The sequence below is a fragment of the Ipomoea triloba genome, chromosome 2 (genome assembly GCF_003576645.1).
Source record: "Ipomoea triloba cultivar NCNSP0323 chromosome 2, ASM357664v1".
In the NCBI taxonomy this organism is placed as follows: domain Eukaryota; kingdom Viridiplantae; phylum Streptophyta; class Magnoliopsida; order Solanales; family Convolvulaceae; genus Ipomoea; species Ipomoea triloba.
Genome location: NC_044917.1, coordinates 8,536,189 through 8,552,333, shown reverse-complemented (window position 1 = coordinate 8,552,333; position 16,145 = coordinate 8,536,189). Strand labels below are relative to the sequence as shown.

The following is a 16,145-nucleotide window of genomic DNA, read 5'->3' as shown; positions in this document are numbered from 1 at the left end:
TTTTTTTTTTTTGTTTTTTTTTTTTTTGTTTTTTTGTGTGAAGATTTAGGTAAAAATAAACTCCCTTTAAAAAGTGAGAATATATTTGATCCATTAATTTAGATAAATCAACGGTTGATGATTCCTAACAAATAAGAGAAGAATGGACGATTTCAGTTTTATAAATTTATATAATTATCAAATTGATCTCATGTTTAAAAAAAAAATTAAAATCAAAAGTATTGATAATTTCAGATGGACAGCTAAGATTAATTTTCACTCTTTACAGAAGAGGGTTATTTTCATTTGAACCCACTCACATATATAGCACTCTACTGAGAACGGGTGCACATGATAGAAATAGAAATTAATATGAGCCGTCCAGATTTTAGTATTCAAGTTTGCAAACTAAAATTGATGGTAATTATGAAAATCTCATAACGTTTATTTTTAAAAATCTAATCTGATCGGTTCGATTTTTTCATGTGTAAGGCTGAGATTGTTTTAGTTTTCTCCTAGAAATGTGTTTATATTCGATCCTAAGCATATATATATATATATATATATATATATATATATATATATATATATATGTATATGGTCTATGGTCTCACTCATGTGTGAACCTGTGAACAACAGTAATGCATGATAAATACTACAAGAATGTATAACATCTACACCAGCTACGCAACTATTATACGAATGCACTAAATCTACCACATTAGTGCACAAAAATTACTACACGAGTACCGGACACACACCCGCGCACATCCTTCACGACATACTTGGAAGTTGTTATTGTGCATTCAAGTAGAACTTAGTGTACCATACTGAAGAAGTTCACAACTTCGCATTTGAATGCACCTTTATATGCCCGGAGTGAGGCATGATTTGGCAATATCTCTACGCTTGGTTTTTGCTTCTTGACCTGCTGAAAGTATTATTCACATTATTTCTTGTGACATTCTCTCATTATAACAGGTGACTGTTTGTTGCCTTCGGGTTAGTGTTGATGATTCAGATCAGGTGCTGATGCCCAATTATTTTGTCACCAGCTTGATAGTACATTTAGAAATGTTTGACAGTACATTTTGAAATGCTTTGAGTGCACGAACAACACTACCTTATTCCCATCACCTCTTCCCCGTGTCGTTATGATTGTGCATTTAGAAATACTTGAGAATGCATTTGGAAATGTTTGACGATGCACAGAAGAAACTACTTGATTTTCATCACCTTCATTTCTTGTGCCAGTAATGTTGTGCATTTAGATGTATTTGACAGTGCATTTATAGATGTTATATAGTGGATTTGAAAATGCTTTAAGTGCGTAGAAGACACTACCTTATTCTCATCATCACATTCCTTCCCCTTGTCATCACAAGAGTTTTTAATGTACTGTCAAACATTTCTAAATACACAATTATAATTACAAAAACTATTGTGAAGACACGTGAAAGGATATAAATGAGAACATTTTCTAATGCACCATCAAACATTTCTCCCTTTTCATCAATTTTTAGCCTTTGGTCATGTTTAAATTGGCGAATCAAATTTATCTGCATGTTCGCACTTGAAAACCTGTTCGCATACATATATATATATATATATATATATATATATATATATATNTAAGCATATATATATATATATATATATATATATATATATATATATATATATATGTATATGGTCTATGGTCTCACTCATGTGTGAACCTGTGAACAACAGTAATGCATGATAAATACTACAAGAATGTATAACATCTACACCAGCTACGCAACTATTATACGAATGCACTAAATCTACCACATTAGTGCACAAAAATTACTACACGAGTACCGGACACACACCCGCGCACATCCTTCACGACATACTTGGAAGTTGTTATTGTGCATTCAAGTAGAACTTAGTGTACCATACTGAAGAAGTTCACAACTTCGCATTTGAATGCACCTTTATATGCCCGGAGTGAGGCATGATTTGGCAATATCTCTACGCTTGGTTTTTGCTTCTTGACCTGCTGAAAGTATTATTCACATTATTTCTTGTGACATTCTCTCATTATAACAGGTGACTGTTTGTTGCCTTCGGGTTAGTGTTGATGATTCAGATCAGGTGCTGATGCCCAATTATTTTGTCACCAGCTTGATAGTACATTTAGAAATGTTTGACAGTACATTTTGAAATGCTTTGAGTGCACGAACAACACTACCTTATTCCCATCACCTCTTCCCCGTGTCGTTATGATTGTGCATTTAGAAATACTTGAGAATGCATTTGGAAATGTTTGACGATGCACAGAAGAAACTACTTGATTTTCATCACCTTCATTTCTTGTGCCAGTAATGTTGTGCATTTAGATGTATTTGACAGTGCATTTATAGATGTTATATAGTGGATTTGAAAATGCTTTAAGTGCGTAGAAGACACTACCTTATTCTCATCATCACATTCCTTCCCCTTGTCATCACAAGAGTTTTTAATGTACTGTCAAACATTTCTAAATACACAATTATAATTACAAAAACTATTGTGAAGACACGTGAAAGGATATAAATGAGAACATTTTCTAATGCACCATCAAACATTTCTCCCTTTTCATCAATTTTTAGCCTTTGGTCATGTTTAAATTGGCGAATCAAATTTATCTGCATGTTCGCACTTGAAAACCTGTTCGCATACATATATATATATATATATATATATATATATATATATATATGGTCAAGCTCCTGTACATGACCTGCCAACCTGGTGAAAAATAGGATGGAATGAAAGCCATAGATCTGCCTTGATTCAACGCACAAGATTAACCCATTTTTTTAAAAAAAAAGCACAAGAAAGACTTCTTTGTAATTCTCTAAGTTCTCCTTACTTCCTAATATTTTGTTAACTGCCTTCTACTTAAATTGAAACTCTTCACCATTATTTTCTTTTGATCAATGTCATTCGATCTCCTTCCTTCGCATATCAGTTGCAAATTCTTTTCCATTGACATAATGGATAAAGGCAAACTTAATTGCAAGTTCTTCTATTTCATTTTTTTTAAAATTATACTTGAAGGTACTGGAAGTAGCGAAATAATGTGCACAAGAAATTACAACCATGTATAGTCCAAAGGCACAAAAATGTGCACTTTAAGAAACAACAATAAGCCTTGTAAAACATAAAAATATGCACTGAAGGTCATAGTGCAAAACGATATGCATTCTATGCATATTTATTTGATTAGTCATAAAAGAATGCACTGGAAGTGATAAAATTGTATGCTCTTGAAGGCACAACAATTTGCACTAGATGCATAAAAATGAACTTTCAGGTGGTTAACAATGTGGACTATAAGGCTAAATAATGTGCATTGTAATGCTAAACAATGTACACTATAAGAATGAAAAAATGTGTTTCGTTAGGCAAAAAAAAAAAAAAAAAAGGCACTATAACCTTTTAAAGAGATAATTGGTTGTTGTTGTTGTTGTTGTTCTTTTTCTTCTTCTTCTTCTTCTTCTTTTGAACAATGTGTACGGGAAGAAGGAACAATGTATATGCACCAAAAGAAGGGACAATATGCATTGGAAGAAGGAACAATGTGCATTGGAAGAAGAGATAATGTGCACTAGATGAATGAGCAATGTGCATTGGAAGAAAGAAAAATGTGCATGTGAAGAAGGAACAATATGCACTTTAAACAATGTGCACTTTAAAAAAATTTTTTGCCCTCTAACACTGCGCATTTCATTTAACATTATGAGAATTACATCATTGCCACCGTCACTTCATTAAAGATCAAAGGTTGAGATAATCTATTTTTTTTATCCCATAGCCATATTCTCTACGCATTTTTCACCTAAGGATCAATTTTCACATGATCCATTATATATATATATATATATATATATATATATATATATATATATATATATATATATATATATAGGCTTTGGATCCAGTGCAAAGTATTCCTCAGGTGAACATAGGGTGAAGCAGCAGCCATAGATCTATCTTGGGCACAAAAATGTGCACTCATAGTCTAAAAATAAAAGGGGTCGAGTGAGTTTTTTAAAACTTTCTATTTTGAATTCATAGACTTGTAGGCAAGCAAATATGCACTCAAAAGACACAAAGATGTGCACTTGGAAGCTAAAAAATGTGCACTCGAAGGCAAAATATAAAAGACATTGATTGCATTTGATTTTTTTGAAGACTTTCTCTTTTAAATTGATATCTTTCATTATGAAATAGACATTAGTAGCTTCGATGACATCTAGTACATGTACTACATTTTATGTCCAAAACAACATAATAAATATATTCCATGAAGATTTGTTTCCTTAGCAAGATAATATGCACTTGTAGGCACCGAAATGTGCACTTGCAGGTACAAATATGTGCACTAGAAGGCACATTTCGACGCTTGAAGGGAAATGCGCAATGTTTTCCTCGGAAACCATTTTTTCTCAGGTTGCTACTCTGTAATTGCACACACGATTCCTTCACGCTTGAAGTCATCTTTTTCTCCTCACTTGAGAGAAGTCGAGATGTTCAAAATCTTCAAAAACTTTGCAAGAGAGGTTGTTTTTGGAGTGGAGATCGGCGAGCACGGTGTAGTGTAGAGAACGGAAAAAGCCGAGAAGGGAGACGTTAATGGTGTTGTGTTTGAGTTTCTAACTTAAAAAAAAAAAACTTTCTTGTTCCTTAGACAAAAGAAACTTGGTAATTAAATTAAACTTAATTACAGGAATGCCACCGCCTATCTCCGCTCAATCAATGACTGAGATAAAAAATCGGCTTAAATATAAAGGTTATTGTTTGTGCGCATTGTTCGTAAGGACAACCCAGGTGGTAAGAGTGTTCTACCTACAACTGAGAGGTTGGAGGTTCGATCCTCAAACCCTTCGGTTTGAGCCGGTCACAGGGAGACTCCTCCTTGTGTTTTCTCTTTTCTCTTCTAATAATACTTTGCCGGCTAGGGTCACAGGGAGACTCCTCCTTGTGTTTTCTCTCTCTTCTAATAATACTTTGCCGGCTAGGGTCACAGGGAGACTCCTCCTTAATAATACTTTGCCGGCTAGGGTCACAGGGAGACTCCTCCTTGTGTTTTCTCTGCCGGCTAGGGTCACAGGGAGACTCCTCCTTGTGTTTTCTCTCTCTTCTAATAATAGGGAGACTCCTCCTTGTGTTTTCTCTCTCTTCTAATAATACTTTGCCGGCTAGGTACTTTGCCGGCTAGGGTCACAGGGAGACTCCTCCTTGTGTTTTCTCTCTCTTCTAATAATACTTTGCCGGCTAGGGTCACAGGGAGACTCCTCCTTGTGTTTTCTCTTAATTAGGTGAGACTCCTCCTTATCCTCAAACCCTTCGGTTTGAGCCGGTCACAGGGAGACTCCTCCTTGTGTTTTCTCTTCCTCTTCTAATAATACTTTGCCGGCTAGGGTCACAGGGAGACTCCTCCTTGTGTTTTCTCTTACGGCTAGGGTCACAGGGAGACTCCTCCTTGTGTTTTCTCTTAATTAGGTGAGACTCCTCCTTGTGTTTTCTCTTCTAATAATACTTTGGGTGAGACTCCTCCTTGTGTTTTCTCTTCTAATAATACTTTGCCAGCTAGGGTCACAGGGAGACTCCTCCTTGTGTTTTCTCTTCCTCTTCTAATAATACTTTGCCGGCTAGGGTCACAGGGAGACTCCTCCTTGTGTTTTCTCTTCCTCTTCTAATAATACTTTGCCGGCTAGGGTCACAGGGAGACTCCTCCTTGTGTTTTCTCTTAATTAGGTGAGACTCCTCCTTGTGTTTTCTCTTCTAATAATACTTTGTCGGCTAGGGTCACAGGGAGACTCCTCCTTGTGTTTTATCTTAATTAGGTAACCTAGGCTGGTTTACCTCCTTGTGTGTTCTCTTAAAAAGACTCTAATAATACTTTGCTGGCTAGGGTCACATGGAGACTCCTCCTTGTGTTTTCTTTTAAAAAAACTTTGCCGGCTAGGGTCACAGGGAGACTCTAATAATACTTTGCCGGCTAGGTAAACAACAAAGCCTAACAACCTTAGACATTGATTTAATTGTGCAACGGGCTTCAATTAATTGGTCCTTTTTTTGGTCCTAAATATCTACTATACTAATAAGAGTCAAAGAAAGTTAGGTCTATAATGGGTAGAAAAAATGACGGTCAAATTATTAAATCAAATGGATGGTTCAGATTGTTTATATTTAAATTTTCCTTGAGATTTCCTAATTTATCGTTAATTATATGATTCTCCGTTAAATTTTCCATTAAATATTATCTTTTCCGTTAATATTTTGTTAACTTTCAACTTACCCATTAATTTCTATAAGTAAGATCTTAGGTTCGAACCTCATCCTAATCAAAGTTGGCATAATTGTTGAACATATATTACGAATATGTTAAGAGTATATTATTCAAAAGTAAGTAACTCACTCTATTACTCTTATTAAATTAAATAAATTAGTAGTTACAACAACAAAAAAATACTTATGCATAACTTTAATTTATAATTCGATGTCTACAATACCTTTATTCAAAAAATAATATTCATTATTAAAAAAATTAAAAAAAGAGATATAATTTCATTAGTTATATTGTCTATATTTTTTACAATACAAAGATTCATTACCTTCAAATTTATTAATTAATTATATTCACTACATTGTTCATTGTATTTTTTACACTATCTTGTAATTAAATATCAAAGTTATACTAAAAAATAATGTTATATATTTATTTACCAAGTATTATGTAATAACATGGAAATATTTTTTTTAAAAAAAATAGTTTTAACCCAATCATATTAACCACTTATGGAGGATTTGTTGACAACAGAAGACATTCAAATAACGCAATAAATTGATTTAAAACTTATTATTAAAAATGTCAATGTAGTGCAATAGAACATCATAACACACTTGATGCATTGAAAAGATGCTGAGACTACAACATTGTTCGAATCAATCTTTCAAATTTAGAAAAAAATTTGAAAAATAACTACTATCGCCGTAGCATTCATTAATCTTGTATGTAAAAATACTTATTGTGCATTCTTTAAATATAATAGAACTAATATAAATTTACAATTCATCATTTTATTTTCTACAATCAACATGTTTGGATTAAAGACAAAATCAACATCGATCTTAACAACAAAAATAATTGGTATATAGAATGTAGCCACTGTTTAAAAATATTTATGAACAAAGTGGCAAACTATTTAACTGCATTGTGATAAAAAGGCAGCAATGGGTACTCTAAGATTAGTATCAAATCAACAAAAAGATTTACAAAAAAAAAAAAAAAAAAAACACACACACACACACACACACACACACATACATGCACCCACAAAATCAAGTACTACACTCATTCATACTAATTCCAAAAATATGAATTAAAAAAAAACATGTGCAAAATGGATGTAGAAACTGTTGATGAAACTAGACATATTGCAACATCAGTATTCAAACTATCTGCAAAGCTATTGTTGTTACTATCATGTAAATAAGTTATGAAACTAGAACAAAATATACTACTCATTAACCTTCTACAAATATAATAAATATTAATATTTTGTTCAATACTTTCACATGAGAATGCAAGACACACATCTCACAACACATGAAACATGTAGAAGGAAAATCTACCACTGTCAAATATCAATAGGCACTTGCAAGATTAAGAACTTATAGTACAACTAAGATCTCAGTCATATATACAAATACAACGGAACAAATCCACAACTTCCTACATCATAATCTCATTGCATGATGTTGCCCTCTATACTACTACAATAACTCAATTGCACATGACACATTACCAAATACCAATAAATAAATTTAAAAAAAAATACTGAAGATAAAAGCAATGACAATGCTACCCGAAAGAGAATAAAAAAGGCTTAGAGAAATTTAAACGAAAAAGTATGTAGTATTTATTTATACTATCATTTTTAGACTAAGTATTTAGATTGGCCTTTTTACAAAATTTTAAACATTTATTTTTGTGACAATATAATCAATCTTTCATATATTATCTTGCATTCATAAATTTTGAATTACCGATTTAAATAAATAAATTTAACATTCAATTATATATGCATGAACATCTCCTATATAATTTTGCATTGATATACTTTGAAATACTTATTTAATAATAAATATTGGGCATTATCTCATTCGCGCAATGCGCGTGAAAAACTAGTCATTAAATAAAAGGGAATTTCGGTCTTCAATTATAGATTTTTCAAAAAAAATAAAATAAAAATATAGCGGATCAACTTACTTTATATATAAAAAAAGATTGAAATGTCTTTGTATTTAACAACATTTCAACCATTTTGTTAACGAAAGACTAAAAATAATCATGTCACAATAATACTAAAACTAAATGAGAAAGTTCTGATAAAAATGATTAAAAGTGGACTATGACTTATAAATCTAAGATAAAAAATGAAATTAACTCTTTCTAAGCTAAAAGAAGAATAATGGAGATAAGTATTTTTTTCTCTTGAATACAATTGACTCTATTACATACTTTCTCAACTTGTTGAAGTACAAAGAGGGTCAATTCGTCTCTACTAAGACAAGATCTCATGACCTCCCATATGGGAGAGTACATGCCATCTAAGCACAAAGTGCTTGGAGATAATAAGTATTAAGGATTTTTTACATTTTTAGTCCCACGACTATAGTGGCACTATCAGAATTGATCCACGACTTTCAAACTTTACAATTTTGGTCCACGACTATTGTTTTTTTTTTTTTTTTTTTTGCAGAAAATGGTCCTTTCGGCTACTTTTTTCGCCGGGAAAAAATGGGCAAATGTTTCGTCATTTTTTCGCCCAAAAAAAATTTCCTTTCAAGCACGGTTAAAATGGACATTTACATTGTTGAAAAAAAATTTCTCTTTCAAGCAAGAAAACATCGATTGTCATCTTCAACACGCCATCTATTGCCCCCCAAAAAAACCTAATTCACTTCTAAAAACTAATAAGCGTGCGATCCCATTAGTCTTGACTCTAAAATTATTTTAATTTTGATAAACTAATTAAAGTTAAAATAATTAATTTCTAAATGATTAAATTGGCTACATATCTTTTTAGAAATTAATTAGTTTTAATTTTAATTTGTTTACCAAAACCAAAATAATTTTGTAGTCTAGGCTGACACGATCGCATACTTTTTAGAAATGAATTAGTTATTTTTCGGCAATAGATGACGCGTTATAGATGACAATCGATATTTTCTTTCTTGAAAAATGAATTTTTTTCAACAATGTAAATGTCCATTTTAATCATGCTTGAAAGGAAAAAATTTTTCAGTGAAAATATCAAGGAAAATCTGCCCATTTTTTTCTGGCAAAAAAATTGACGGAAAATCCGCCGGAATTTTTTTCTGGCGAGAAAAAGTTGCCGAAAGGACCATTTTTGCAAAGAAATAATAGTCGTGAACCAAAATTACAAAATTTAAAAGTCGTGGATCAATTCTAATAGTGTCACTATAATCGTGGGACTAAAAATGCAAAAATCTGTAAGTATTAATTTTAAAATTGCAAAGAGAAGGGAATTTTCTGCAAAAGAAACGTCATCAGCGTGCAATGCATATATATATATGTTTGTAGTGTAATCCTGAGTCAATATGGCAAAATTATTAAGTCGTCTTTCAGTGAAGTCTGTATTTACAATGAGATTTCACCTATTTGTTTTCAACTGCCTAATTCTGCCACTTTTACGTCGATCTCTTTGTTCATTTGTGTCGAATGAAGAAGCTTCAGCCCTCCTGCAATGGAAGCGCACTTTTATAACCCAAAACAATGTCCTTCTAGCTTCATGGTCCTTTCAACCTAAGGTCAACGCCAGTGCTTCTATCCCCTGCTGCTTCTGGTATGGTATATCATGTCGCCGAGGTAGCGTCAACCGACTCAATCTTACAAATTCAGGTATCAGCGGCACGCTCCATGACTTCCCTTTTTCTTCTCTTTCAAATCTCGAGTTTCTTGATCTTAGTATTAATAATTTATCTGGAACTATACCCAACAAGATAAGTGGTCTTACTCGACTGATTTATCTTGATTTGTCAATCAATCAGTTCTCGGGTCCAATCCCGAGAGATATGGGGCTTTTGACAAACCTTCAAACACTCCATTTGTTTGATAACAAGTTGAATGGCTCAATCCCTTGGGAAATAGGCCAGTTAGTTTCACTCACCGAACTTGCTCTGTATTCCAACAATCTTGAAGGCCCTATTCCCATTTCTTTTGCCAATTTGACCAACTTGACTTCTCTTTTCCTTTACGAGAATCGCCTCTCGGGTTCTATCCCTCAAGAAATCGGGAATCTCCCCAACCTCGAGGAGCTTTACGCGAATACAAACCAAATTTCCGGTGAAATTCCGGCCACAATTGGGAACCTGACTAACCTCAGGGTACTGTACCTTTTCAAAAATCAGTTAAGTGGCGCCATCCCGCGGGAAATCGGGAAAATTAAATCGCTCCAGAAGCTTAGCCTCCAGTCAAACAATCTCTCCGGCTCCATTCCTCCGTCAATTGGAAACTTAACAGGCCTAACCCTCCTACATCTCTATGGGAATCGACTCTCCGGTTCCATTCCCCAAGAGGTGGGGAATCTCAGGGGCCTTTACGATCTCGAATTGAGCATGAATAGGCTTAGCGGTGCAATTCCGGCGACGATCGGGAATCTGAGTAAATTGGAGGTTCTGTTTCTCCGGCTGAACAGTCTCGACGGTTCCATCCCCGAGGAGCTTGGGAAATTAGAGAGGTTAGGTGTTCTGGAAATTGATCATAATCAGCTCTTCGGCCCCTTACCAGAAAATCTCTGCCGTAGCGGGAAACTACAGTACTTCACCACAAGCAACAATATGCTCTCAGGTACGTAATTTAAGAGGGAAATTCGTATACTGCACATTTACACCATATTCATTCCATTCGCCCTGTTTGGTAAATGGATGTTAGCTACTGGTAGCTGATTGAGTTAGAAGGTATAATTAATTGATAATATTAGCTGATTATAGAAAATTATTTGGTAAATTAGCAGTTAGCTGTTTGGTATAATTTTTTCTCAAAAGGCTAATTGAAAAAGTTGTTTTCAATAGTCTTTTGAAATTTAATATTTTGGAGTTACAAAAAACTTATTAACAAAGCATTTATATTGATTTTTTTAATCAAGTCAAACAACTAATAATGGTCAAATAGGTTAAAATTGACTTATAGACTAATTATTTACCAAATATGGCCTAATCAAAATAAGAACATGCACCTAGGAGAGAACTAGATATGACAGCAATTCAAGCCCGACCTTAGGCAAGGGCAGGTTGTGCACTTGTGCACTTGTGCCCTTGCCTTGGCCCACCCCCACCCACCCACATCCAATCATTATTGCATGGACCATAAATAAAAAAGTACATTTTTAATATACTAAAAGTACATTATTTTGTTATAAATTACTCCCTCCGTCCCATTTTATGTGTCTGGTTCGGTTAAAAAGGGTTGACTGAAGTTATTTTAAATTCAATTTTTCATTATATTAAGTTTAATATTAATATACAAAATTTATATATTTAGAAAACACACTAAAAGTACTATTAAACACAAAAAATCACATTTAAAAACAAGTAAAAAATAATAAATAAAATAAACAAAAAAAAAAGAAAAAGTTGGTATGACCAATGAATAGTAAGTAGGACAGATAAAATGGGACAGATGAGACATTTTTTTCGCGTTTTGAAATATTTTAATTTCTCGCCCCTAGTCAAAAATATTTTTAGCTATGTGTTTTTATCTACAAATTTTGTTTTATAAATTTTTATTAATAATCAATTTATTATTTATTATAATAAGAATGTTATTGTTTGCAAACTTCAAATTAATAACAATGTTAATAATCAAATTGTTTATTCATTTTTATAAACTATAATTCTTTATTTATGAATATACTGATGTAGCTATTGATCATTTTACATTTAGAAAAACACCTATAAATTTTATTTTCTCATGATTATTGTTTTTTATGTAAAATTTTTAAAAAATTTGTGCATCTTATTTCTAGTTATTTAATATTAGTATTTTTTCCTTATGTAATTTAAATATTAGGTATAATGCAAACTAAGTAGCGCCTTTTTTTTTTGTCATGCCCCGGGCCTATAGAACAATAGGACCAGGCCTGGACAACATTAAAGCAAGAAATGAAGAAAAAAACACAGTGACATTTTGATAAATATTTTAAAGGGAATATTGTAATTTATGCCCTTCCATAATATGTCAATTATCAATGTTACCCCTGAATTATTAGTAGTGTACGGTATGAGAGGGGCAATTTATGTACCGTTTTGAAAAATGAGAGGTAATATTTACACCACTAATAATTCAGATGTGACATTGATAATTGACATATTATGGAGTGGCATAAATTACAATTTTCCCTCTTTTAAACTTTAAGTCCAAATAATAACATTATGGGGTGTGCTTAGCAACACTATAGAATGCATCCCACCGATATGTATAGGTATTAAGTGCAATGAAATTGTCTACCTTTTACAATTTATGGTTTACTTTTTTTTTTTATTTAACTTTTTAAATTTAATTTGTAGTTATTTTTTTTTTCTTTAAAGTGCACCTAGCAACAATATTAAGTGCACCTACCATTATTATTAATTGCCGCAAATGTGAAAGTTAATTGTACTTATATTTAGTTTTTTTTTTATTATTTGGCTTAAGGGTTAAGTTTTTATTGTTTAGAAGTTTAAATTTTATGGTTTAGCTTTGAATTTAGTTTTGTAGTTTAGTTTTATTGATTTCTTAACACATGTATTCTGTAGTTTTACGTACTTGCACTTTATAGTTTTGAAAGTTACACTCTATACTGTTGTTATTTACACGTTAAAGCTTGTTTTAATAATTACCTTTGAATAGGGTCGGTTTTTTAATTTGCGTGGCCCTGTGCTGGTAAATAAGTGAGGTCCTATTAAAGTATAAATAAACTGCGAATTAAAGAAAAGTGATTCGCGTGAATATTACGGAGTAGATTTTTTTTTTTTGAATAATAGGTAGTAGAATTTAGATCAGTTATGAAAACCTAATTTTTGAGCCAATATAATTACAAATATATATACTAACTATTGGGTCAGGGCTGGACTAGGGGCCCCCAAAATTTTGGGGCCCTGTGCTGTAGCCCATCTTGCACGCCCTAAAATCCGGCACTGCCTCTGATTTATTTGATCTTTCTAAATGGACGATTCTGATCGATTCATAGTTCTCGCCTAGGCAACAGTTTTCATAAGAGTACCCCCCTTCGCCCTCGCCCCCTAACACACATACACACATACACACACACATATATATATATATGGGTGCGAGGAAACTACCCCCATTAGCCCCCCTATGGATCCACCCATATTACGTTGTATTCAATCAAGATTTTGTGCATATTTACAATCTTTTCACCTTACCCTTGTAAAAATATTTTTAAAAATAATTCATTTCAAATTCTCATGCTTTTGTATTCATTGTCTTAAATAAATTTGGATTTAAACTCTAGCTAAGTTGAGTTGGATTTTTTTCCAAATTGTTGCTAGAAAAATTGATTGAAGAATTTTTTTAGGAGGGGTAAGAAATTTTAGGCCATGGGTTTATCAGTTCTATAGTGTGATGGGGGCCTAGGGAAAAAGTTCGGGGGTCAAATGGTGAGCAGACAAGGAGTTTCATGATCAAAATGTGAATGAAGAAGCTAGAAGTTTGAGATGAAAAGGTAAGGATGCATGGAGTTCATGGTGCAAAGTGATGCACGACATAAAGTATAGGGTGCTAAGCTGCAAAGACTAGAGGGATGGGGGTATGAAATGAAAATTCAGGAATTAAATTAACCGAGCCTAGGCACAAAGACTGAAGGGGTATTGTATAAAATGAGCAAAGGGGGAAAGATTATGGACAAAAGTATGGTAAGACAGAAAGTATAGGATGTTAGGGGCGCAAAGATGTTGAAAGTGGATTGCACTAGTTTAAGGGCGCATTTGACAAACACATAATGGACACAATGCACATAATGGTTTGGTCCCCGCACTGGCTTGGTATGGCCGGGGGTAGTGGGCAATAGTTAGCCTACATAGATCACTACAAGGTAGCACCGACCACTACCAACTGTAAGTTGGGAAAGTTTCCACTTTCCATGGGGCAACTTCACCCCTCGGTTGGCTAGCTAGGCCACAACAATGTTCAATTGGTCACTACCGGACTTGCTCGGTGGTGGGCAAGTGCAAATGAGATGGGAGAGAATGGTTTGATGGTCAGTGGGTCTTTCAATCTTTGTTTTTTGACGTGGTGGCTAATTGGCAAAAAAATCTTACGGTTCTCTAAGCAATTTGGCCAATTGGCTTACCATGATCTTTGGCTCCAATGATTAGTATAAAAGGGAGGGGTCCTACCCACCAAACATTAGTTTCTTTAACTACACATCTACAACTGGTCTAGTGGTAGGGCCTAGTGGTTGGACTTTGTTGTTGGTCATCATAGTTAGCATTTTCAACTAGCTATCTCGTTGCTTAGACTCGCGCTTTGGTTGGGCTAAGAAGTTTGACCATTTGGGCCTAATCTCATTTCTTATTGTCTTATGCATTCAATTGTAGTTCAACTATGTTATTTTAAGGGTTAGCAAGTTGATAAACAAAGAAGGGAAGCCTAGACCACGGACTTGGAATAAAGGGAAATTAAAGTAGACAAGAGGTTGGAGGAGATGGTACGTTGAAAAGTGGGAGGTGAGTTACTTACTTGTGATCCCGAAAGCCACGACACGCCTCCCTTCACGATAGGGATCATGGAGGAGTCCCTCTTGATGGACTTTAAGATACCAAGCGTGAAACGGTTCAATAGGGAGTGGGACTCAAAGTAATACATCATGGCCTACCAAGCTACAATGATGTTTAATGAGGCTACATATGTGGTAATGTGCATGGATTTTGCTCGACTCTCATGGATTATCTCAACGCTAGTTCACGAGATTACTCGGGAGATTGATTTACTCTTTTTTACAATCTCATAGTAAAGTTCACAACTAAATTTATGCGAAGGCTAGAAAATTTTCTTCTATCTAACAACAAGTAGACAAAAACACTATGAATTTCTCACTAAGTTCCTGACTCATTGGAGAGCAGAAGTGGCAGAAGTAAAGGGAATTGACAATAAATCTGTTGTCACGATGTTCAATATTGAGGCTCTAAGAGTGAGAGACCTTACAAAAGCCTCAGGAGAAAAACTTCAAAAACTTATGTTTTGGTGATAGCCAAAGCTGACTAGTATTCCTAAAACTTATGTTGTGTTGATAGCCAAAGCTTATCGGTATTCCTAAGCGAAGGGGGCAAATCGAGCAAAAAGATGAGAGGATGAAGGATCAACTCAAAGACGTCGAATAAAATAACCCTCAAAAGTAAACGTAACAAGGGATTCATGGACCCTCCTCAAAATCTAAGTGGTAAGCCCATGGGACTAAGCCCCTTAATCCCAAGGACTAGTCCCCGAGGTTGATCTTATAAATAGAATTAACATTGCTTACAACACGGTTGAGTGAGTTCTGGCCTACACTGAAGAGTGTGATATGGTGGGGTTACCTCATAAACATGTTAGGTTGAGAGGTGTTGAAGCAATTAAGATGAATGAGGGAAAGGAAGGAGGAAAGAATAAGTTACTATGGTAGGTTGAGAGGTGTTGAAGCATCTCCCTCATAACCATTAGGGCAATGTTTGGTAAATGGCATATCTGTTAAAATTTAGACAAATCCGCCATTCTGACATTTTGATCAAGGTCAAAACATAAAAAAAAAAAAAAAGTTTGGCCACTTAGGGACGTGGAGCAGCAATTTGCTCCAAAATGTTGAAAACTAAAATGTTGCATTTTGCAGCATTTTAGTTTGGCGTTAATCTTTCCCCAAAATACCCCTATAATTAAATTAAAAAAAAAAACATAACTAAAGAGCCATTTAGGCTCATTAAATGAAGCAACCTTTTAGCTTTTCAATGCTTGCCCATCAATAGATGGGCAAGAATTTATTTATGAAGAAGAGCATTACTGCTCTTATATAGAGGAACTCAAAGAGCTTATCTTCTTTGAGTTTCCGATGCTCACATCAGCTCTTTTTTTTTTTTTTTTTTTTTAAATT

The 16,145-nt window shown here is 33.9% G+C and overlaps 1 protein-coding gene across 1 annotated transcript in view; it reads left to right on the top strand.

Annotated features, from left to right (window-relative positions):
- The first annotated feature begins 9,635 nt into the window (after positions 1–9,635).
- LOC116009773 (MDIS1-interacting receptor like kinase 2-like) overlaps positions 9,636–16,145 on the top strand; it is a 13,104-nt gene continuing 6,594 nt past the window's right edge. Inside the window, exon 1 of the mRNA XM_031248902.1 lies at positions 9,636–10,870. Coding sequence (XP_031104762.1) covers positions 9,667–10,870 — 1,204 coding nt within the window. The 5' untranslated portion in view covers positions 9,636–9,666. The remainder of the gene's footprint in view (positions 10,871–16,145) is intronic.